This window comes from Talpa europaea (assembly GCF_964194135.1).
Source record: "Talpa europaea genome assembly, chromosome: 4".
Classification (NCBI taxonomy): Eukaryota; Metazoa; Chordata; class Mammalia; order Eulipotyphla; family Talpidae; genus Talpa; species Talpa europaea.
This window is the reverse complement of record NC_140070.1, coordinates 106,661,404-106,685,793: the sequence shown is the minus strand read 5'-3', so window position 1 is coordinate 106,685,793 and position 24,390 is coordinate 106,661,404. Positions and strand designations below refer to the sequence as shown.

The following is a 24,390-nucleotide window of genomic DNA, read 5'->3' as shown; positions in this document are numbered from 1 at the left end:
AGCTCCTCTGCCAATATAAAGAGCTACATAATTTCTATCACACTTGCCTTGAATTTAGGATTAAGAAAACTTTCTCAAAGCAACTCAAAAGGAGCATGTCAAGGGGAAAAAAAGCTATGAAGAGCTTAAAGAAGACTAGCAGATGAATCAAATAATTTGAAAAAAATCGAATCTGCCATTCAAGTATTAAAAATACCCCAAGAGGGACAATGAATGGGATCTATTACAATGCAGTCAGCAAAATAAAATACAATTCTCAAGCACGATAAATGACCCTAATGGGCTGTTGCCGAAAAAAGGCTAGTGATTCAGTCCACAATTCCTTTTGGACCCTAAAGAAGGGATTTGATAGAAAGCTGTCATTCTATTTTGCAATTTTCTCTTGGTTGTCTTCAGGAAGTAGTTTGTTTTTTTCTTCCTTGTATCCAGACCTTTTCTCTATAACCTCCCAAAAGAGTAATAACTTTCATATATTAAAATACTTTTTAGAAAATGGAAAAAAGAATATGAGGCCACGACAAGGATGTTAACGGTTACTCTTCATTGCTTCTTTAGCTGCCATGATGAGTGGTGTCAAGCTAGATAATGGTTTGGCCAATTTCAGGAAGGGATGCTGCCAGAAAGAGGTAAACAAATATATAAATGCCATTAGTTCAGAAACAAATTTTTCCTTTTAACTAAGCTTCAAAGACTAATTTATGGATTGTAATTTACTTAAAAAATATATGCATAAAACAATATTATCAATAGTTTGCAATATAGCCTTTTAGTTTTTCTCCTATGAAATCTCAGTTAAATGACAGAGATACCTATGTCATCAATGAACTGGTCTAAGAATTGATAATATGAAAGACTCTTTTATCTGTTATAGTATTATGGGTATTTTATTCCCAGCAGATGAAACCTTAAACTGCAGCAGTTGCCATGCTGCTGTGAAATGTCATTGTTAATCCTGTGTAAACTCCCTGTTGTTTACTCAAAAAAGAAACCTTTTCTAGAAACTGTTTAATTTCCAAATTCACCTGTAATAATTCTTTGGCTGAACCCCTTTTCTCCACATCCATCTCCAAACATCGATTCAAGAAATCCCGAAATATTGGGGAAAGTTTCTCTGGATTCTGAAGTTCTGGGGTTCCGTTAGTTGCTATCAGGTATAAAGCCTAAAAATGAAAGAATATCTTAGACATACAGTAGTTCAAAAAGTGAGGTGGTATTTTACAAAGTCTATAGGTCTTTATTTATTACTCATCCTCTCTCCCCCTCCGTTTTTACTTCTTTAAAGGCAATCATGCTAAAGTTAGGTTATTACCTAAACCTATTTTGATTAGATATTTTTCTTTTATTTTTATATTTTACATTCTCCTAAGTTCTTTTGCAAAAATTAGCTTCATCTCTTTTTTGTGGATTATACATATGATACATATTGGTAAATGAACTATATGTAATACATAAGGGTATAGAGATAAATGACCACAATCACACAATCAATACATTGTATTTTACCTTTCTCAAGGTTTTTGCTAGTCAACTACATTAGCTTAGCTATATTGATACAGCTATAGCTATATAAGCAGAACACAGAGGACTTTTAGGGCAGCAAAAATATTCTATATGATACTAGGATGAATGCATGCTATTCATTATATTTGTCCAAATCTATAGAATTTACAACACCATGAGTGAATGCTAATATAAATCAGACTCTGGGTGATAACAATATTGTCAATGTAGGTTCACTGACTATGAAATATAACCTCTAGTAAGGAATGTCGATAATTGAGGTTATACATGTGTGGGAGAGGGGCTATATGGGAAATTTCTGTAAATTCCTTTCAATTTTGCTGTTATTTCAGGCAAGGAGGATTAATCTGGTTCCTGTTATTCCATCTTCATAGGAAGCAAAAGTTTCTGTACATCAAGTTTTCTACAATTCAGTTTGCCAATTCCAATAATCAACTTCTCATCTTACTTGACATAACTAGTTTCTGACAAGCTAATTTCTTTTTAATTAATTATTTTCAATAAATTTTATTTTTATATTCCCCATACAATTGCAACCCCCTTATTTTGACCACAATCCTTCCCCTCCCCGCCCCCCACCCCCCATAGAGTGTCTCTGGTTCATAGTTTTTTGTTGATTTTGATTTTCACTTTCTTATAGTTATTCATTTTCCTAGTCCTTTATTTAAATTTTCTAGATTCCTGCTATGAGTGAGACCATCCGGTATTTTTCTTTTTCTTTCTGGCTTATTTCGCTGAGCATGATCCCTTCCAGCGCCATCCATGTTGCTGCAAATTGCATGTGTTTATCTTTTTTGAATGCTGAGTAATATTCCACGGTGTATATGTACCACATCTTCTTGATCCAGTCATCTATTTTTGGGCATTTGGGTTGTTTCCAAAGCTTAGCTATTGTAAACAGTGCTGCTATAAACATAGGGGTGCAGGTGCTCTTTGGAATTGATGTTTCTGTGTCCTTTGGGTAAACACCTAGGAGCGGAATTGCTGGATCATATGGAAGCTCTATGTTTAGTAGGTCCAGAAATCTCCACACAGATCTCCATAGTGGTTGGACCAGTTTGCACTCCCACCAACAGTGCAGGAGAGTTCCTTTTTCTCCACATCCTCGCCAACATTTGTTGTTGCTAGTTTTTTTAATATGTGCCATTCTTACTGGTGTGAGATGGTATCTCATGGTAATTTGGATTTGCATTTCCCTGATGACAAGTGATGTTGAACATTTTTTCATATGCCTGTTGGCCATTTGATTTCCTCTTCAGAGAAGTTTCTTTTTAGCTCTTCTGCCCATTTTTGACAGGATTATTTTCTTTGTTGTTGTTGAGTCTCATCAGCTCTTTGCAGATTTTTGTGATCAGTCCTTTATCATTAGTGTTGGGTACAAAAATGTTCTCCCAGTCGGTGGGGTTTCTCTTTGTTTTTGTTATTGTCTCTTTTGCTGTGCAGAAGCTCTTTAATTTGATGTAGTCCCAGCTGTTTATCTTAGCCTTCACTATCACTGCTTTGGGTGATGTGTCTGTAAAGATGTCTTTGATGTGCATATCACGTAGTGTTTCGCCTATATTTCCTTCTATGTATTTTAAGGTTTCAGGATTTATGTCTAGTTCTTTAATCCATTTTGAGTTGATTTTTGTGTCTGGTATGAGGTAGTGGTCAAGCTTCATTCTTTTGCATGTAGCGACCCACTTTTCCCAGCACCATTTATTGAACAAACCTTCTTTGCTCCAATGCATATTCTTTGCTCCTTCTGACAAGCTAATTTCTAACTCATTTTTCTGCATGCAGAATCCAGGGCCTGTGTTTATTTGGCTTTATCTACTTTTCTGGTCATTCCTTCTCAGTCTCCTTTACTGGTCTGTCATACCAACTCTTACCTATGGAATGCCTCAGAGTGTAAGCTGATTGTTTCCTACTATCTATCTAGGCCTACTTGAACTGGTAGTCTTGCTGAGTCTCATTTAAAGGATTTCTATAGCTAAACAAGTCCCAATTTTATCGCTAGTCTGGATCTCAGATGTGCATACCCAACAGCCAATTCATCCATTTAGATGTCTGAATAGGCATCTCAAATGTAACATGCCTAAAACATGTTAAAACTCACCTTTTGATCTCCCAGCTGCCATGCCCAATGCTCTAGATTCTTTGCAACCTTCCCCATTTCAGTGAAGGCAAACCTCAATTTTATTATTCTAGGTGCTTTGGTCAAACTCTTGGGGTCATTTCTCACTCTCTTATGTAGGTTCTCCTTTAAAACTATATCCAGAATCCATGTACTTTTCCCCTGATATCATTCTGGTCTGAGATACCAAGATTTCTTGCCTGAATTATTATAAGGGCCTCCTAACTCATCTTTCTCCTTCAGCTTTTATCTCAAGGAATTTTTTCTTAACAAAGCAGTCAGAATAATCCTTCTCAAAACTCTAATGATTTTCTCACCTTATCTAGGATAGAAGCAGAATCCTTACAAAAACCTACTAAGGTATAAACAGTTTGGCTTCATTTCTTCTCTGATCTACCTTTTGTTCTGCTATGTTGCTCACTGCATGTTAGCAATGCTGGAATCCTTCAAGATCTTTGACTTCATCAGGAATATTCCTGCTTTTGCATGTTGCTGTTCCTTCTGATTGGAACATCCTTCTCTTAGGTAGCTGAGTATCACTATCTTACCTCTTCTGTTCAAATGTCACTCAGTGAAGTTTTCCCCTAGTATTTTTTTCAAAATCAGACACTGAATTCTCCCTTCCTGTCCCTAGTACTTAAAAGCGCATCATTTAATACATTTTTTTTTTTGGTGAAGTGTAGTGTAGGGTGAAAGGATTTACCAGAGACAGGCAGATTTACTGAAATACACTGCTAAGGGGAGGAGCAGGTGAGAAAGGAGAGGTCTGCTGTACCATATGGGTTAACTCCCTGGACGGAGATCAAATTCAGGTCATTGCAGTAATAGCACTGAGACAACCCCTATGCCACCAGGGAGGCCCCACATATCACTTTATTATATATTCTTATTTATTTTGCCTATTGTCTCACTACTCCTTCTATGAAGAGGAATTTTTCTTGGTCGTTGTAGCTAGCACTTTGAACAGTGCCTGTGACAAAGACTTAGGTACTCAAATCATTGTTTAACAAATGAGTAGAATTAGAGGGTTTAAAAATTCTTCTGAAAAATATTCTAAAAGTAATAATCTATAAAAGTACTTTAATTGCTCACTTGAACTGGAGTCTCTGCAATGGGATGAAAAACACTCAGGAAGAAGATCTTTATGATCTGATGCCATCAAGCCAGGGCAACACCTACACATACACATTACTTTTGACACCTATTAATAGCATGTCCAATTTATTTTGGGAAAGTTTTTTTAATTTTTCTGGCAATAAGTTTGTAGTACATATGATAATTTAAAACTTTTAAAAATAATACTATGAAAATTACTTTTTTAAAGTGTACAATTCAGTATTTCTAACATATTCACTGGAAGGTTCAAACATCATTACTAACTTCAGAATACTTCTATCCTGCCATAAAGAACTCCCATGGACATTACTGTCACTCCCTATTCCCTCCTTTTCTCAGTTGCTGGAAACCACAAATCTGCTATCTCTATGGGTTTATCTGTTCTAGAGCTTTCATATATAGCTTATCCTCATTATTTGCAGATTCCACACATGTGAATTCAGCTACGTGCTAAAATTTATTTGTAACCCCAAAATCAATACTCTTGATGTTTTTGTAATATATATTTTTAAAGATTTATTTTTTCATGTATACAAGAACCGGGGTACAGGCCAGATGTGTGGGAGCATGAGAGGATTCACCAGAGACAGAGCGGGAAACAGAACAGGCAGACTGACCAAAGTACACGGCTGAGGGGAGCAGTGGGCGAGGCAGGAGAGGTCTGCCACACCATGTGGGTATCTCGCTGGCTGGCCCGTATGAAACCTGTGGTGCAGAGGCTGCAGACAGCTTCCCAGCACTGTGCTCAAGCGCCTGCGCCACCAGGGGAGGCCCTGTTTTTGTAATTATTGACGGATACTTGCAGAGAGGTGAAAAGCATAGTGTAAGTATTCCTAAGTGCAAGAAGGCTGGAACATGTCTTATTGAGAAAACACAGGTGTTTGATAAGTTTCATTCAGGCATGAGTTATAACGCTGGTGGTGTTATAACTAAGTACTGAATCAAACAACGTATTAAATTAGGTGTCCTTAAACAGAAACACTAAATATAAGGTTATGCATTTATCAGTTGATAAAATGTGTCAAGAGAGGCTCACAGAAAACCAACCCTGTATTTCACCAAGAAGCAGTGGTTCAGTATTTGTTAACTTAAGAATTCACCTTAAATGGAATCATATAACGTATGATCTGTTGAGTATGACTTCTTTAACTTAGCATAATGCTTTAAGATTTAATGTTACAGTGTTTTTGCATTTCATTCCTTTTATATGGTCAAACAGTATTAAAATGCATAGGCATACCACTTTTGTTTATTATTTGGGTTGTTTCCACCTGTACTATTATGAACAAAGCTGCTATGAACATTTGTGTTTACGTTTTTGTGCAAATGTAAGTTTTAAATTCTCTTGTGTGTATATCTACCAGTGGAAATGCTAGTGGTGAAAGGGAATGTTAAATTTCAGAGGAACTGTCAAATGTTTTCGAAAATACACACCATTTTACATTTCCACTAGTCATGTCTGAAGCCTCCAATTTCTCCACATTCTCATCAACACTTGTTACTATCTTTCTTTTTGATTATAGTTGTTCTTGTAGGTATAAAGTGGTATCTTGCTGGGGTTTAGATTTGTATTTCCTTAATAACTACTGATGCTGAGCCATATATGGTAATTTAAGAGTAGGAAAAAAAGGGGGAAGGAAGGACACCCAAACTCTTTACTTCAAGTACTGGAATATATAATTGTTTACAGTCTACTGATCTCACTTGTATCTCAGGACCCTCACTCTTGTTTGCATATGGGCTTTAACATCACCACCTACACAGTTTTTTTCATAGGTCTATTGTTTTCCTCTTTTCTGTGACTGGAGCTATGGAGGCCAAGGTCCAAAGTTGATAACCTGAGGGTATATATCTAGGGACACTAAACTTTATAGGAAATGAGCAAATTCTTACTTATGTGTAAAATTATATAAGTGTGATCATTTATGGTCACTGTTATAACAACATACGAAACCATATAGCTTGCTGAAAATCTACTAACATTTTAACTAAGACATTCAACTTAATAACTTAGAAGCAAATGGTTTTTATTTGCAGAGTAAGGCCAGAGACTAGATTTTATCAATTTTGCATCCTAAATTCTGGGCCAGCACCTGGCACAAGCAGATTCTAATTATATGTTTTAAAGAAAAGTATTTTACGTAAAATAAGGTTGGTTTAATTGGTCTTACCCTCAAGGGATTTTCATTGAGGTATGGAGGCTCTCCTTCTACCATCTCAATAGCCATTATACCCAGAGACCATATGTCCACTTTAGGGCCATAAGCTTTCCGTGTAACCACCTCTGGTGCCATCCAGTATGGTGTTCCAACCATGGTACTTCGTTTGCTCTGCTCAGGAGTGATCTGGGCACAGAAACCAAAGTCGGCTATAAAATAAAAGGGAACATCAAGAGTTAATATTGCCCATGGATAGTTTTATCAAAAGTTCACTTTAGATCACTTAATTACATTTGACTAGTCAGCCTCTTATTTTTTTAAGATTGTATTAGTAGGGGCCTCCCCGGTGGCGCAGTGGTTGAGCGCTGGGTTGTGAAGCTGCCCAGGGCCTCTGCGGTGCCGGTTCGATCCCTGGCTGCTCCCCGGTCACCAGAGGAGGGTCCCACATGGCACACAGACCTCTCCTGTGGCCCACTGCTCCCCTCAGCAGTGTGCTTCTGTCCTTCTGCCTGCTCTGCTCCCTGCTCTGGCTCTGGTGAATTCTCTCACCCTCCCGCGCTTCTGACTGTACCCAGTGCATGTATAAACAAACAAACAAACAAACAAATAAATAAACATGCCTCTAAAAAACAAAAAAAACAAAAAAAATTGCATTAGTAAGTAAACCAGTGAAATGAATTAACAAATATTTTGCTAATGTTACATACTCTCATTTGTTTACTTCTAATGCTCATAAGTGGGCATAAAGGGTAAATTATCAAGATCTTTTCTTCTAAATAATTCTACCCCAAATTTTTTTTTTGATTTTTTTTTTTTTAAATTTATTTATACAAGCACTGGGTACAGTCAGAAGCGCAGGAGGGTGAGAGAATTCACCAGAGCCAGAGCGGGGAGCAGAACAGGCAGAAGGACCGAAGCACACTGCTGAGGGGAGCAGCGGGCGACAGGAGAGGTCTGCGTGCCATGTGGGACCCTCCTCCGGGGCCGGGGAGCAGCCGGGGATCGAACCAGCACTGCAGAGGCTGTGGGCAGCTTCGCAACCCAGCGCTTAACCGCTGCACCACCGGGGAGGCCCCTACCCTAAATTTTTTTAAGATATAGTTGAAAAAGGGCTAAAAGAAAAAATCACCAAAGGTGACTACATGTAGTAAATCAGACAAAGGTGAAGAAGTGGTAACTATTTTGAAGAGAAGAGGCAGAAGCTAGAATTACTAAGTATCCAACTTGGTAGAGAGCCTAGAAAAAGAACACAGTTAATTCAACTGTATCAAGAAGGTTCTTATCAGCATTATTCTATTCCAACCACCTTATTTTATAAGTGAGAAACAGAGTTTAACAGTGTTATTTAGCGGGAAAGTCAGGGTTAGAATCTAGAATTTTTTCCTCCTCTCCAGTGTTAAACCCATTTTACCCCATTTGTAAATACTGTCAACATTTATGTTTGTAAACTTGAGAATTTTTGTTATGCAGTTATATATGTACAAATAAGATCTATGAACTACTTGGTTTATTTTACATAATTATCTGGTAAGCTGTTGTTTAAAATTCATTTTTAAAGAGCTTTTTATACTAGCACATTTCCCTATCTCATTACCTTAACCACAGATTATTATTGAATATAAAAATATCATAAATTATCAGTCTCCCTACTGTTTGATATTTAAGATATTTTTGTTTAAAAAAAATTTCTCTTACAATGTTGCAGAGCACAACTTTGTATTTATTGTCCTCAAGAGGGCATGGTTGGAACTGAGAGATTATAGCCAGTAGGAAAGGGATCTTTAGAATATTTTCCATGACTCAACCACATCTGATATAGAAGATAATTAGGTAAAAGAGGCTTACATGTCCCACCTCTACCCTCTTGAAATCCGTGATTCAGCAAGTAGTAGCTGACCTGTTGAGAGTGTATTTTTTATCATTATCCCTCTCCTTCATACACTAAGTTATAAAAACATTAATAGCATTTTTTCACTTTTAAAAAAAGGCAGAAGATTACAGTAAACAAAGAGTATTTATTTGTTACTCACTAAGTTTAACTGATCCTTCCATTCCCAAAAGCACATTGTCACTTTTGATGTCTCTGTGGATCACTTGATTAGCATGTAAAAACTCCAATGCCTGTAAACACTGAACAGAAGAAAAAAATCTGTCAATGCAAGGACTTCTAAAGTCTACCAGAGGTTCACATAGCAGTTATGGCTTCAACACTACTTCTAGTTTCCAGCAGAAGACCCTACAATACTTACGTTTGTAAAGAAAAAGGCATCCTCTTACGTGTGAAATATAAAGATGCCTTAACTAATTAGCTCCTCTTCCTCCCTCCTCTGGTGTTACCCAGAGACAATTACTATTTATTTAGTCCTATCTCTGCCACTGATTATTTAAAACCCTAAAAATACCACTTAGTTTTAATGTTTTCATTTATAAAATTGATGGGTGGGTCTATATAATTTCTAGGCCTTTCCAAGTTGGAATGCTAGGTATACAGCACTTGATGAACATATGCAAGGCTCTTTAGAAATCATTTGAAGAGTAAAAGATAAATTTGTGACTATACCTACTTGAATCTGAAATTTTCAGAACTAGTCAATGCAAGTCACTGAAAAGTGGATAAGATCCTGGATGCTCTGGTACCATCACTGTCATGTAAATTGTTTCTTCACTTACTATGGTAGACTTTACATGAACTCACAGCCACAACCTAAATATAACTTCATATGCCATGTTACAGAAAACACTGACTAAAAAGTGAGGCAAAACTCCCATTTCCTTAAATATAAGAACAAGATCAGATATTAAAATATTTGCTTGCCCCGGTGATTTTAAACATAAACTGAGAGTGCAAGTTGTAAACTAGGAAAAAACTGTGTTTTTATGCCTCACTCCCATCAAGAGATTAACAGTCTCTACATCATTAATAATAAAAACCCATCAAAATAGTCTATTATTTATTCAAGAACAAAAGATAAGCTGTGTATTATCTTACTACATTTACCAAGAATTTAAATAGAGTACTGAAAGAACCAATTCCCAGAAAAACACCTGTACAGATAAAAAAAAAAAACAAACTTATGACAATTAGAGATACTCCTAAAATATTTTGTCATTGTGAAAAAAATTATTAGAAAAACTAAGAATAAAGTACATTCTTGTAAAGGTTTCAATCTGCTTTTAAGTGGCCAAGTATTATGTGTTTAGGGATATCATATTCATAATTATTAGAGATATTTCCTTCCCTCCTGAAACAACAAAAGGGGTAGAGCATACTTAATTCGGAATTACAATTTTAAAAGAACACTTCTTTTAATACTTTAATAAAAGCTGAAAAGGAAAATACTGTATCATTCTTAGGTAAACAGTGTTTCCAATCCAATTACCTATTACCCTAGAAAAGCTGAAAATCAAACCATAGAAAACACAATGGTCTTATGAACGTTAATAATGTTATCCATTGTGACAATGATTCCTAGGATATTAGAAGTAGTATCACAGTTTCAATGACATAAAGCAAACCATTAACCTAAATCTGAGTTGTAGTAAAAGATCAGATGGGAGAAGGAAGGTTTCTATTTTGGCTTATACTTAGATAATTTGGCAGAATTCTACTCACTTGAGCAAACAGTACTACTTAATGAATATCAAGAAATTCTCCAATTATTAGCAAGAAAGCCAGTTTCTTCACCTTCAATAAGATAATTGGAATAAGAAGTGGACTTATTTAAGGCAAACATGTCTGAGATAGTTCTTGTTTCTGCTGTTGAGCTGTATATGAAACATCAAAGTATCCCATTTGCATGAAAAATTACAATGATCACCCCACTGTAATTTACCTATAAGTTGGGCTGTTCAAATGTCCACACTTCATCCCACAATTATCTTATACATTAAAGAAGGGATTGGAACTCTCCACTCATGGTGTGGAAATAACTTGTAGAGAATGTGTACATAGAAAGTATCTTATATAATAAAATCATCTAGGCCAAAAACATTACCCCCTTTCACCTCCTACTAGGCACAATTATCACCCTAAGTTATCAAAAGTGAAGCAAACTTACCTCTCTGCATACAGCAGCAATCTGTGCTTCATCCATGCAAGTTTCTGTTACAACATCAGTGAGTGATCCCCCAGCAAGGTACTCCATTACCACAAACAATTCATCTCCCACCAGGTAACTAAAAACAAAACAAAACCAAAATAACCCAAAAACTACAAAACCAAAAACTAATAAATACACACACAAAGCAAACTCACATTTTTACTTTTCTAAAAACACGACACTCTATGTTAGGCATTCTGATAACAAACCAAAAGCTGCTATGCAACGCTATAGAAAAATAACTGAGGGTCATCATGATTTTCTTGAATCACTCTAAAATTTGCCCACAATTTTAACTTGAATGGGTATATGGATTATTTCCATTAAAATAACTCTGTAAGGTAGGAATTATTTGCCCTTTTTTTTCCAGATAAAGAAACAAGGCTTGGAGAGGTTAAGTAACTCATTAAATATCTCAAAGCTGTTAAGAAACAGAATCTGAAGCTAAATATAACTGATCCCAAAGTGTATGGCTTATCTTAATCAAATCCTATGTGGCCTTGAAATACTATTTTAAAAAGCAAGTAAATGTATCTGGAAAGTTTATTTCTAAGAATATGGACCCCAAACTAGGGAGGAAACCTAAAAAATGTATCTTTTCCCCATTTTAAATAAATTGAAAATATGGAAATAAGAAAATCATGTGCCATCTTCTATTTCTAATATATTATTAAAATTTTCTTTTATTTTTTGACTATGTAATTTTTTTCTTTTTAACTTCAATTCCTAAATTAAATGAGGCTTTGACAGACATATACAATTTGCCCATAAAAGACAGCATGTGAAATAAAAATTGATCTCAAAGTTTAAAAACTGTGTGACCAGTCACCTCAGTCAGTCAACATAAATCACCAACTTTCTTTATTGTTCCTACTTCTGGTCATTTGCAATGAATATGAACATCACTAATACCTTTCATCTAACTACCTTCTTTGACTTGTCAAGTACTATCTACAAGAAAAAGGACCTTCTACATTGCAGAGTATTATTTTAACCCCTCCACCTCCTTCAAGCTTACTTTTCAATATTGACATTCTAAGTCTAGGTCTAATCATGAGCCTTAAAATTTCTATATTTTTGTTCCAATATTTAAGAAAGACTTATTTTTACCTGTCCAAAAAGTTAACTATGTTGGGATTCTTTAATTCTTTCATCACCAGAATCTCATTAATAATCAATTCCTTCTTTGGCTGTTTCTGTAGATTAATCTGTTTGATAGCAACCTATGATGGAAATAATTTTTAAAAAAATCAATCACAACAGTTTCCTAATTTCTTTAGAAAATTACACCGATTGATAATTTATTATATATCAAATTGTACAATGAGGTTATAATTTACTCAAGGTAACTTAACTTTATAACTTCCTCAAGTTATTTATTCCCATGATACATATGCACAGAACTATATGACAGTCTTAAACACTTTTAGGTTTCTCTTGAAGATAATTAAACAACCTAAAATAAGCCCAGATACACTAATTAATCCTCTTCACTCCGAGTTGGGAAAATAATTTTTTAAGATATTTGCTTACTTAAGAAACTAAATACAGAATTCCTTCTTTATCCCCCCCAATAAGAAAAGTGCTATAAGAGTAATTTTTTCGGGCCTCCCCTGGTGGCACAGTGGTTGAGCGCTGGGTAGCGAAGCTGCCCGCAGCCTCTGCAGCACCAGTTCAATCCTCTTCCCAGCCACCGGGCAAGGGTCCCACATGGCGCGCAGACCTCTCCTCCCGCACCTGCTGTTCCCCTCAACAGTGTATTTCGTCGGTCTGTCTGTTCTGTTCCCAGCTCTGGCTCTGGTGAATTCTCTCACCCTCCCGCACTTTTGACTATACCCAGTGCTTGTATAAACAAATAAATAAACTTAAAAAAAAAAAAAAAAAGCATTTTTTTCAACTGAAAAATAGATTCCTATTTATTATTTGCAGTTTTATCAAGTTTCCTTCTATACTAAAAGTTAATGGTAATAGCCAAAGGTATGAAAAGAGTAGCTACCTCCTGTCCCAGTGCCACATCAGTAGCAGTGAAAACTGTACCAGAAGCCCTAGGGAGGAAAAAAAAAACAAACAGATTTAAGATTCTAAATCACTATCACTTTTTCCCTGTTTGTAGTTTTATTTTGATTCATTATTTTCTCCAAAGATTTTACACTATGAACAACTGAAAAAAAATTAAAGATCATTTAAGACTTAACATCTTAAAAATGAGTAAAAGTGGGAGAATAAAGGCTATCCTTATAGCCAAACTCAAGATACTCATTTGCTCCCAAGCACAAAAAAGTTGGTACAGTTTAAAAACACATATTATTGGAAAAAGATCAGTGTACTCAAAGATCAATATTCAACAATATGATTAAAACACATTTTTATTGCTTATAATCTTGCAATAAATGTTATTATCTTTAAAATATACTTGATGGGCAATTTTCCCACTCATCTACTCTCTTAACATGAATGGCAAGTAACATGTAAGAAGAAACAATGCATAATCTACTAAATAGGATAGCTTTTTAATAGCATCTAGAAAAAAAACACAAAACCAAGGGTACCACTCATAGAATTTTAAGTGCTCAATGTCAGCAGGCAAAAGAGTATCATGGTGCACACCTAGAAGTAGTGAATATTGTATTAATACAGTCACAAATACTTACCCTTGCCCAATTTTTTCATATCTTGTGTATTTTTTCTTAGGGTCACCTATGCTGACAATAGTTCCTATTTTAAACAAAAACAACCAAAAATTGGAAGACTAGTCAAGTATTATAAAATTATAAATTATTATATCATTATTCCTTTCAGTAAAGTCAAAACAGTGATTTTCAAACATAAGACTGAGTTTCAAAAACAATGTAATGTTTGAAACACAAAACATGAAAGAAAGAAAAGTATAAAAAATTAAAAATTATCAGAAGCTAAAAGATGTATTATTGCCATTATGTTCGATCTCTTAAGCAATGTCTCATCATCCTGTCACTTCTTGAAAACTGATCATGCTTTTAGAATATCCAACTGTACTACTATGACTAAGATTCAGTGAGGAGATGTTAGGATAGGGGATGTTCAACCTCAAAACTGGGCCCAATTTCTGGGGAAAGGACAAATTGATCATCCTACCTTTCATATTCCTCTCAATTATACCAGTGATTAGTAATGAAAGGATTTACTATCAGAAATAATATGTAAATGACATTCAAGTGAATAATCATAAATGAATTTTCTGACTCCCATGCATCTTCCTTCAACCTTTCAATATATTTAGGAAATCACTTACTACTAAAAAAATTACTCTGCTCTAATATGAACTAATCGTGTAGCTATTTTAGAAAAGTTCACAAAGTTACAACTGAAAAAGTTTCAAAATTAGGAAGCATAAATTACATAAGAGCTGTAATTTATGTTCTTTTTACTGCTAAGTCAATGCATGAGAAAATCACATTAAACTTTCACACTTGTTCAAGGTTAAAGGAGATAGGGATTATCATGGAAACTCATAAAAATAATCCAGTTTTATGTAGGTACCCAATTTCAAGCCTACAGCCACTCTGGTTATAGTATTTTTTTCTTGTTCCCTCAAGGTCATTTTTTATAACTGTAGTTGCTACAGATATGTAATTAGACATTATTGCTACCATCTCCCTGGCACGGTGTATGGTATTTCCAATGTGTGAACCATGCCAATAATAGCTGATGGAAGAAAAGGAAGGGGAGAAAAAGCTACACATATGTCTAATGGGAAGGTTATTTTATTTAGTTATTTAGGGACATTTTTCTCATACTAAAAAGTTATGAGAGCATAACTATATGTAAGTTTCCTTTGATAGCTTTTCCAACTATAAGCCTGAGAGTTGGCTTTTCAGGAAAGATTTTACTCCCAAGTAAACACATAATAAACAAGTAAAGAGTATTATTTTGGTTTCATTAGATTATAATTGAGCAAGTATTCCTAGAGGAAAATTTATTCCTATGTCTTAAGTCAAAATGTTAAGTTATAAATTAAAATCCATTTGGTTATGTTTCAAGAGCTGTTAACAGCTTAAGAATAATATAATGTGGGGCCTCCCCGGCTGCTCCCCGGCCGCCGGAGGAGGGTCCCACATGGCCCGCAGACCTCTCCTGCGGCCCGCTGCTCCCCTCAGCAGTGTACTTCGGTCCTTCTGCCTGCTCTGCTCCCCGCTCTTGCTCTGGTGAATTCTCTCACCCTCCCGCGCTTCTGACTGTACCCAGTGCATGTATAAACAAAAACCAAACAAACAAACAAACAAACAAATAAATAAATAAACATGCCTCTATAAAAAAAAAAAAAGAATAATATAATGTTTAAGTAACATACTTAATTTCTCCATTATTTCTTCATCTGTCATTTTGGTCTTCTTTTTCTGTTTGTCTGAAGACTTGGCACCACTATCAACATTAGAATCACCAACTGGTGCAGGAATAGGGTCAATTACAGATCGTGTATAAATCTGCAGAGAGAAAAGTCATTACTGACATCTGATGAAAAATTATTTTTTAGGTAGTCACACTGGCACACTGTTCATTATTTGACTTTAACCAAAACTCAGTTGCCTTCACTGTTCTGAAAAATGATAACAGTATTTTTAGAATTGCCTTATAAAAAGATTTATACTTAAGAAGAATTAAATGTGCAACATTTTTCTTTGGCACAGCAGGCATATACCTAAAAAATCTTTCTAGCAAAACAGCAGATCCATGAATGGAGGTTTAATGAAATCTATGATATGCTAACAATGAAGCAAAAATCACAAGTTTAAAAATCATGTTTTTTACTGCAAAAAAAATTCAAGAGCAAAATAACTATTGTTGAAATTATTATTATCATCACTTTTTTTTTTTTTTGGGTGGGACCCTTGCCAGCGGCTGGGGAACGAACCGGTGCTACAGAGGCTGTGGGCAGCCTTGCAGCCCAGCGTTCAACCGCTGCGCCAACAGGGGAGGCCCTATTATCACACTTTTTTTATACAAATATAATTTCAAACACTAGATCTAAGAGATAAAGAAAACAGAGACTTCTATCATTACATCAGGATCCAAGGGCAGTCCTCAGAGCTTTACCAGCAATTGTGCCACCACCCCCTACACTCCACTGCATAGTACTTTCCCCATACATTATATTATATGTCCCTATCTGGTTATGAATTTCCTCATATCTGGTTATGAATTTTTCATTCTCACCAGCCTCTTTGAATGATAGTAAAGCGTTAAGAGAAATATAAAACAGGAGACAAGATATATAATTTGTGTAAATGGTTAAGATCTAAGTTTTAGATACAGTAGTTAGGTGCAGAGATAAACAGAAATAGATAAATTCTCTGAAAGAGAAGATGTAATAGAGAATAAAAAAAATGAGCAAAGTATTTTTTTTTTTTTATTTTGACTTTTAAAGAAGCCATTTGATGGGCAGAAGAGCTAAAAAGACACTCTTCCAAAGAGGAAATGGCCAACAGGTGTATGAAAAAATATTCAACTCACTTATCATCAGGGAAATGCAAATCAAAACCACAGTGAGATTCTACCTTACATCAATGAGAATGGCACACACTAAGAAAACAAGCAACCACAAATGTTGGCAAGGATGTGGGGAAAAAGGAACCCTGTTACACTGCTGGTGAGAATGTAAACTGGCCCAACCACTATGGAAAGCTGTGTGGAGGTTACTCAAACTACTAACAATGGAGCTACCATCTGACCCAGCAATTCCACTCTTAGGAATCTACCCAAAGGACACAAAAACATTAATTCAAAAGGATATCTGTACCCCTATGTTTACTGCAGCACTATCAACAATAGGTAGGATGTGGGAACAACCCAAATGCCCAAAAACAGATGACTGGATCAAGAAGATGTGGTATATATACACAATGGAATACTATTCAGCAATCAAAAAGATAAACTAATGCCATTTGCAGCACCATGGAGAGAGCTAGAAGGAATTATGCTCAGCAAAATAAGCCAGAAGGAAAAAGAAAATTATCAGATGGTTTCACGCATAGGAAGAATACAGAGGAAGCAAATAAGGGATTAGGGAAAAAAAAAATAACAATAAATTAAAAAAAAACCAGAATTAACAGGCAACTATAAATCAGAGACATTCTGCAAGGGAGAGGGAGGCAGAGGGATCAAAATGGGAAAGAAGAGCACAAGGGACTATGGTGTTGGTTCACTGGTAAACTGGTGGTGGGAATACATGTGTGTACATGAAAGGGGGAAGCTAAGGATAAATTGTAAAAAATGAACAATGATGGAAAAAAATATATAAATAAACAAAAAAAATAAGCCGTCTCATTTTAACTTTCAGAAAACTAGCTTTTTGATGTTGGTGTTTAAGTAAAGATCTAGTCAAATTTTTCCATGCTAAAATATTTTGAAGACATTTTAAAAATAATCCTTAGAAGTCAAATACAGATTGCTGTTTTTAAAACCACTCAGGCAGACATACACAGTTGAATTCGCTTAGCAGACACTCACTGATTTTGTATGATCTGGTCGTGGGGCAATAACAGGAGGAGCAGCCTCTTCATCATCATCATCTTCCTCTGTTACTACTGCTGATGTTTCCGATCCCTTGCTACTGAGCTGTAATTGTTAGATAAATAAAGCAAGGAAGACAAGTCAAATATAACAATACCTTAAAATATGACACTTTTGACACACTTGAAAAAACACATTTCTTTAATAAATTAATTTCAAAATGATAAAGCTTCACTGTTCTATTTAAAATGTAATGGTTATTCTGTAATTTATAGAAGAGTAAACTTATAAAATAAATGTAACAAGAGAATTCACACCCTTCATAGAGAGAATTTTATTGCCTTCAAACCAAGCCCTACAAGTTAATAACCACTTTATTAAGATAAAAAACAAAGATCCGGGGGCTCCCTAGTGGTGCAGGGGTTAAAGACTCACTCAGCACTATCAAGCTATCGCTGGCCACTGAAGCATGAGTTCAATCCCCGCCAGCTAACCCACATGCCATAGCAGTCCTCTCCTGTCTCATCCACTGCTTCCCCTCAGCCGTGTATTTCAGTAGATCCGCATGTTCTACTCCCCATTCTGTCTTGGTGAATCCTCTCACCCTCCCACAACTCCAGCCTGTACCCCAATTCTTGTATGCATAAATAAATAAATCTTAAAAAAAAAAGTCACCAGAAAAATGGGTGGCTAATGAAGCAAAAGAAGGCATTAACTTTACCACAATTCATTATATGCTAAGAGGATGCTATATAGGTACTTTACAAGTTGTTATATTTAATCTTTATAGCCTTTAAGTATTATATCAAGGAAATTCAATTTAATATAGCTCTCTCAACTAATTAAATGGTCACCTAAAAATATATTAAGTACTTATTTCTAATAGTTGTCAAATATTTTAAAAAGCAAAACAAATCAGATTTGGTTGGGGTAACTTAAATTAGAAGACGCTGTAAGAAATAACATAAACTTACTCCTGGTGTTCCAGAAGGGAAGCCATCTTTCTCTGAATATGAAACAGAAAATAATGCTAAGTTAACAATTCAAAAAATAAAACAACTCCTATGTAATCAAAGGAAAAAAATAAAAAAACAGAACAAGTAAAATGTTCTTAGATAATTTCATATTAAGTTGAATTAAGTCTTGAGAAAAATAGTAGTAAAATCAGTTTTTAAACAAGAATTTATACATAATTGTTAGTGAATCTCAAATCTTAATGGAATGCAGTAAATTTATGAAAACTTGAATTATATATTTAAAGTGGATGAATTTCACAGTATGTAAATTATACCTCCAACCACTGTGGAAAGCTGTGTGGAGATTTCTGGACCTACTAAACATAGAGCTTCCATATGATCCAGCAATTCCACTCCTAGGTATTTACCCAAAGGACACAGAAACATCAATTCCAAAGAACACCTGCACCCCTATGTTTATAGCAGCACTGTTTACAATAGCTAAGCTTTGGAAACAACCCAAATGCCCAAAAATAGATGACTGGATCAAGAAGATGTGGTCCATATATACCATGGAATATTACTCAGCATTCAAAAAAGATAAACACATGCAATTTGCAGCAACATGGATGGCGCTGGAAGGGATCATGCTCAGCGAAATAAGCCAAAAAAAAAAAGAAAAATACCGGATGGTCTCACTCATAGCAGGAATCTAGAAAACTTAAATAAGGGACCAGGAAAATGAATAACTATAAGAAAGTGAAAATCAAAATCAACAAAAAACTATGAACCAGAGACACTTTTAGGGGGGCGGGGGCGGGAGGGGAGGGATTGGGGTCAGAATGGGGGGGCTGCAATTGTATGGGGAATATAACAATAAAATTTATTATTAAAAAAAATAAATAAATAAAAGTTTAAAGAAAAAAAAAAAACTAAATTTTGAAGTTTTTTTTATTGGAAAAAAATTTCTTTGAAACCATGTTAAATCTGTTCTTATTAACATAAATCAGAAGTTTAGTCATAACAATACTTTCTCCAGAAAATTATCTATTGAAACTTGAAGCAACTATTAAGATATTGGCAATTGTGCAAAGGAAAATTCTTGACAAAAATTTTGATCAATATGAAAGCTAATCCCTAGAGATAAAACACAATTCACAAAGACTAAGAGCTAAAATATTCATTCTGGAGTTTAGAAGAGCAAGTTTTATTCTGTTTTATGTTTTAAAATGCCCAGAGAGCACGAATTCGATCCCCTGCCAGAGAGCTACCCACATGGCACAGCAAGCCTCTGATGGCACAGTAGATCTGTCTGTTTTGTTTCCCACTCTGTCTCTGGTGATTCCTCTTACACCCCACATCTCTGACCTGTACCCCAGTTCTTATATGCATAAATAAATCTTAAAAAAAAAAAAAATCAGACAGCTACTACCTCATCTGTCTGTCACCAAATGTAAAATGCCCAGAGAATAAAAGGACTGTGCATATGTACGCGCGTGCGTGAGTGAGTGAGTGAGTGTGTATGTGTGTGTGTGTGTGTGTGTGTAATGAGAAAGACTGTATCATGTTTTGGTCAAACACTGGGGTAAAAAATTAACTTACAGACTTACTAGCTGACACAAAATTTCTAGGGACAAGTCTGACTTTTTGCTAAGGATGTACCAGACTAAAGTAAAAAAGATGAAGATCATTTATTGGGGGAATCTCTATTTCTTCTTTGAGCATAGCCCTTATTTCTGTGAGGATGCTATCAAATTACAATTTGATTAAATTTGCACAAAATTAAATTACTTAAAACTACATGTATGATTTTGATTCAAGTATATTAAAAGCTACATGGATAATAACATCACTTTGGGGGACAGTGAAACATTTCAAATGACACCCTGATGATGTAACTAGCAAAGTCCACACTGAGAGATGTAAGACAAATAATCCAGTTTCTTTAATAAATGAACTACAAGGAAAAGGGCATGAGAACCAGTGTGAGGTAGGGGAAGCCTAAATAGCAAGAGTTAAATGATAAAGCAATCAACTATAATGGATGGAATTTATTTTGAGTCTGATGTAAACAAACAAGCTATATTTTAAATCCACTATTTTCTAATTTACCTTATGATACCTTAATTTGAAGTATAAATTCTTTTGGTTTTCATGTTTATTTTAAGCTCACTCTTTATTTGATAAGCTTTAATTTTTGTCTAAACTTGAACACTTTTTAGTTCAAAGTATGTACATGTATATACAGTAAGACAATCCTTCTCCTGTCCAGTAATATTTAACTGGTACAAACATGTTTAGTTTATAAATCAGTATCTTATCCTTCTATTGCTGAAGGTTGTTCAAAAGCAGCAAAGACAAAAAAACCAAACAAACAAAAGGTCAAAACATTCATCAACTTCATTTAAAAAAAAACTGAAAAGATTAATAGAATCCCCAGATCCCAAATTGTATGTAAGAGTTGCGCCAATCAGTCTACAAAAGCAGATTTATGGGGGGGTGGGGGGGGTGGGCAGTAGAAACAAGAACCGTAGTTGAGCTTTTTATTTTCCAGCAGCAATAATCTTTTTATCTAGAAGTGCTTCACAACTCTACAATCCTATTTGAATCAGTCTTTTACAATTGTCTGATGTCTTACCAGGAGGTGTAAAGCTCAGGTATTTCTGCTTCACTGTGTTGGAATCATAGAACTTTAAGACATCCAACACAGCCTGAGGATTCTTCTTTTGCTCTAATTTGGTGATATTGGAAGTCTGTAATAAGCGAGCCCACTGTTCTGGCATGCCCTAACAAAAAGACATTCAGAAATTAGTTGTTTTGAATTACTCTAATAATAAAATCTATTTCCAGAAGTAAATGACAAAATACACAATACAAAACAATTATTCAATATATACTTAGACACCTAAATTCTCAACGGTCTAGTTTTCTAAAGGCTATTTCTATTGTTAATTATAATTAACAGGCTGAGCTCCCTAGGAAAAACCGAAACACAAGCATAAAAAAAGTACTAAGGGGCCTCCCCTGGTGGTGCAGCAGTTGAGCGCTGGGCTGTGAAGCTGCCCACAGCCTCTGCAGCGCGGGTTTGATCCCTGGCCGCTGGCTAGAGTCCCACATGGCGCGCAGACCTCTCCTGCCATGCCCACTGCTCCCCTCAGCAGTGTACTTCATCAGTCTGCCTGCTCTGCTCTCCACTCTGACTCTGGTGAATTCTCTCACCCTCCTGCACTTCTGACTGTACCCAGTGCTTGTATAAATAAATAAATAAATAAATCTTAAAAGAAAAAAAATCTTAAAAAAAAAAAGGAAAAGAAAAGTACTAAGAATTCAGTTAACCTATAGACAGAAATTTCAAACTTAATACTGAAGGGAAAGGTTTGAATGTTGATATAGAAACCGTCATAACTAGGTAAACTTACAGTGAATTCTCCAGTAACAGCATCAAAACCAACATGGATGGTATGCTCAAAATCCGATGGAGGAGAGATTTCTGGCCGTTCCTTCTCTTTCTTCTTACTTCCTAGAGGGCATTAAAAAAAAAATGAACTAGCTTGTTTACATAAGATTAATAATGGTACTCATAATCATGTTTGTATTTTTCCCAAAACAAATTAGGAACAAAGTTATTTTAGAAAAGAGATTCCCCCTAGAAACACTGGCTGATAAGTTGATAAGTGAAGTACAGTAAGTATAATAACCTATAATCAAGTAGGAGAGATAGGGAAAAGGGAACCAACCAGATAGTGTCCTGATAAAAACAGACTAACCCAGTATCGGACCTGAATAAAAGGGCACAGGGCAGAACAGACAGCCTCTTTAGAACACTCATTCTCTCATAAAGGGCTTCCTCAGGTATTGAGCAATTTGGAAAACAGTCTACTAAATCCTATTTCCATGCAGATATATTCATGCAGACTATGCAATCTACATTACTGTGACTATGGAGAGAGTGCACACTATATAGATAAGTAGTTCACAAAAGTTACCTCTCCTTTCTTGTGCAATTATATAACCCTTTCTATTGGAGTTAATAAAAGTTACATTTTAAATTGTGTCAATTTTTTACGTTGTTCCACCAATTATTTTTGCTATTTTTCTACTATACACTATCACTAATACTCTGTCAATTCAAACAAATCAGTTCCTTTTTTCCTGCTGGCCATCTCACTTTTAGATCTTCTTGCCTGAATCCAAAGTAGTTTACAACTAGGTTCAGTGTACTCTTCAGGCATTACTTCTCTTTTACCCCATGCTTGAATCTACTCTCTGGATATTATCCTTTCTTCTTGGTTCACTCCATTGTTTTAAATTATAGTCTTGGGTTTTTTAAAAAATGTTTTTATTTATGCATACAAGAACTGGGGTACAGGCCAGAGGTGTGGGGCTAATGGGTGAGAGGATTCACCAGAGACAGAGTGGGGAACAGAAGAGGCAGGTTGAAATATGCTGCTATAAATTATAGTTTTTGATTAATAGATATTTACATTGGAAATGTTTCTCTCACCTCAGACCTTCTAATTTCCAGAGTTGCTATTTAGAAGGCCAATGCCACTTTATTTTTATTTTGAAAATCAACTGTCCATAAATGCATGAGTTTATTTCTGATGCTCTATTCAGTTGCAATGAACTCTTTATCTTAATGCAAATACCAGACTGCTTTGGTTTTTGTAGTTTATAATAAAGATTGTAATTACAGAGTATAAGTCTTACAACTTTTTTCTTTGCCAAAGCTGCCTGGCTACTCTAAATCCATTGCATTTTCATATGAATTTTAGAATGAGTTTAATAATTTAAAAAATAGTGGCTTGGATTTTTATTGGGTGGCTTATATTTTTATGCATTAAATATAAAGATAAATTTGGGGTGAACTCAAAAATATTGAGTCTTCTAATCCTTGAAAACAATGACTGTATTATTTTATTTTTATTTCTTTTTTTTTTTTTTAAGGATTTTTTTTTTAATTTTTTTTTTTTTTTTTAATAGAGGCATGCTTTATTTATTTGTTTGCTGGTTTGTTTGTTTTTGTTTATACATGCACTGGGTACAGTCAGAAGCGCGGGAGGGTGAGAGAATTCACCAGAGCCAGAGCGGAGAGCAGAGCAGGCAGAAGGACCGAAGTACACTGCTGAGGGGAGCAGCGGGCGGCAGGAGAGGTCTGCACGCCATGTGGGACCCTCCTCCGGTGGCCGGGGAGCAGCCGGGGATCGAACCGGTGCCGCAGAGGCCGTGCGCAGTTTCGCAACCCAGCGCTCAACCGCTGCGCCACCGGGGAGGCCCTATTTTATTTTTATTTCTTTTGACTGAATCCGAGTCTCTGGTGAGGAGTCTATGTGATGTCCAGGCCTAGATGTGGGCTGGACCATGGGAACACCAGGGAATCCTTTATTTAGTCTCCCTCATTTTATTTTTTTAAAAATTTTTAAAAAGATTTATTTTATTCATTTATGCATACAAGAGCTGGGGTATAGGCCAGGGGTGTGGGGGAGGGGTGAGAGGATTCACCAGAGACAGAGTGGGGAGCAGAACAGGCAGATTGACTGAAATACACTCCTGAGGGGAATGGAGGGCAAGACAGGAAAGGTCTGCTGTGCCATGTGGGTCACCTCCCTGGCCAGGAATCAAACTCGTGCTGCAGTGGCTGCCAATAGCTTGATGGTGCTGAGACTTATGCCCTTGTGCCACCAGGGAGGCCCTATTCTCCCTAATTTTAAACATATTAAAATTTTATTGGCTATCCTTGAACATTCAACAGCTTCCAAATATTTCATTTATTTAGGTCTTCTTTAATTTCTCAGCTATGTTTTATTTATGTTTGTTTCAGCTGTTTTAGTTACCAGTGTAGAGATTTCTCACTGCTTGCCAGCTTTTTGCCTCACTGTTCCAAAATTTCTGATCCTACTGCAAATGGTAGTTTTTTAAATTTTGACTTTCAA

The 24,390-nt window shown here is 35.6% G+C and overlaps 1 protein-coding gene across 1 annotated transcript in view; it reads right to left on the bottom strand.

Moving 5' to 3' along the window:
- Positions 1 to 526: 526 nt before the first annotated feature.
- Positions 527 to 24,390, bottom strand: part of PAK2 (p21 (RAC1) activated kinase 2) — a gene marked incomplete at its 3' end in the record, with an annotated part of 37,399 nt that continues 13,535 nt past the window's right edge. The window contains exons 2-14 of the mRNA XM_084231720.1: positions 21,877 to 21,977; positions 21,096 to 21,243; positions 18,476 to 18,507; positions 17,499 to 17,606; positions 15,343 to 15,475; positions 13,664 to 13,727; positions 13,009 to 13,057; positions 12,123 to 12,235; positions 10,971 to 11,088; positions 8,943 to 9,042; positions 6,925 to 7,121; positions 1,023 to 1,160; positions 527 to 613 (exon numbers count right to left, since the gene is read on the bottom strand). Of these exons, the coding sequence (XP_084087846.1) occupies positions 527 to 613; positions 1,023 to 1,160; positions 6,925 to 7,121; positions 8,943 to 9,042; positions 10,971 to 11,088; positions 12,123 to 12,235; positions 13,009 to 13,057; positions 13,664 to 13,727; positions 15,343 to 15,475; positions 17,499 to 17,606; positions 18,476 to 18,507; positions 21,096 to 21,243; positions 21,877 to 21,977 (1,388 nt within the window). The remainder of the gene's footprint in view (positions 614 to 1,022; positions 1,161 to 6,924; positions 7,122 to 8,942; positions 9,043 to 10,970; positions 11,089 to 12,122; positions 12,236 to 13,008; positions 13,058 to 13,663; positions 13,728 to 15,342; positions 15,476 to 17,498; positions 17,607 to 18,475; positions 18,508 to 21,095; positions 21,244 to 21,876; positions 21,978 to 24,390) is intronic.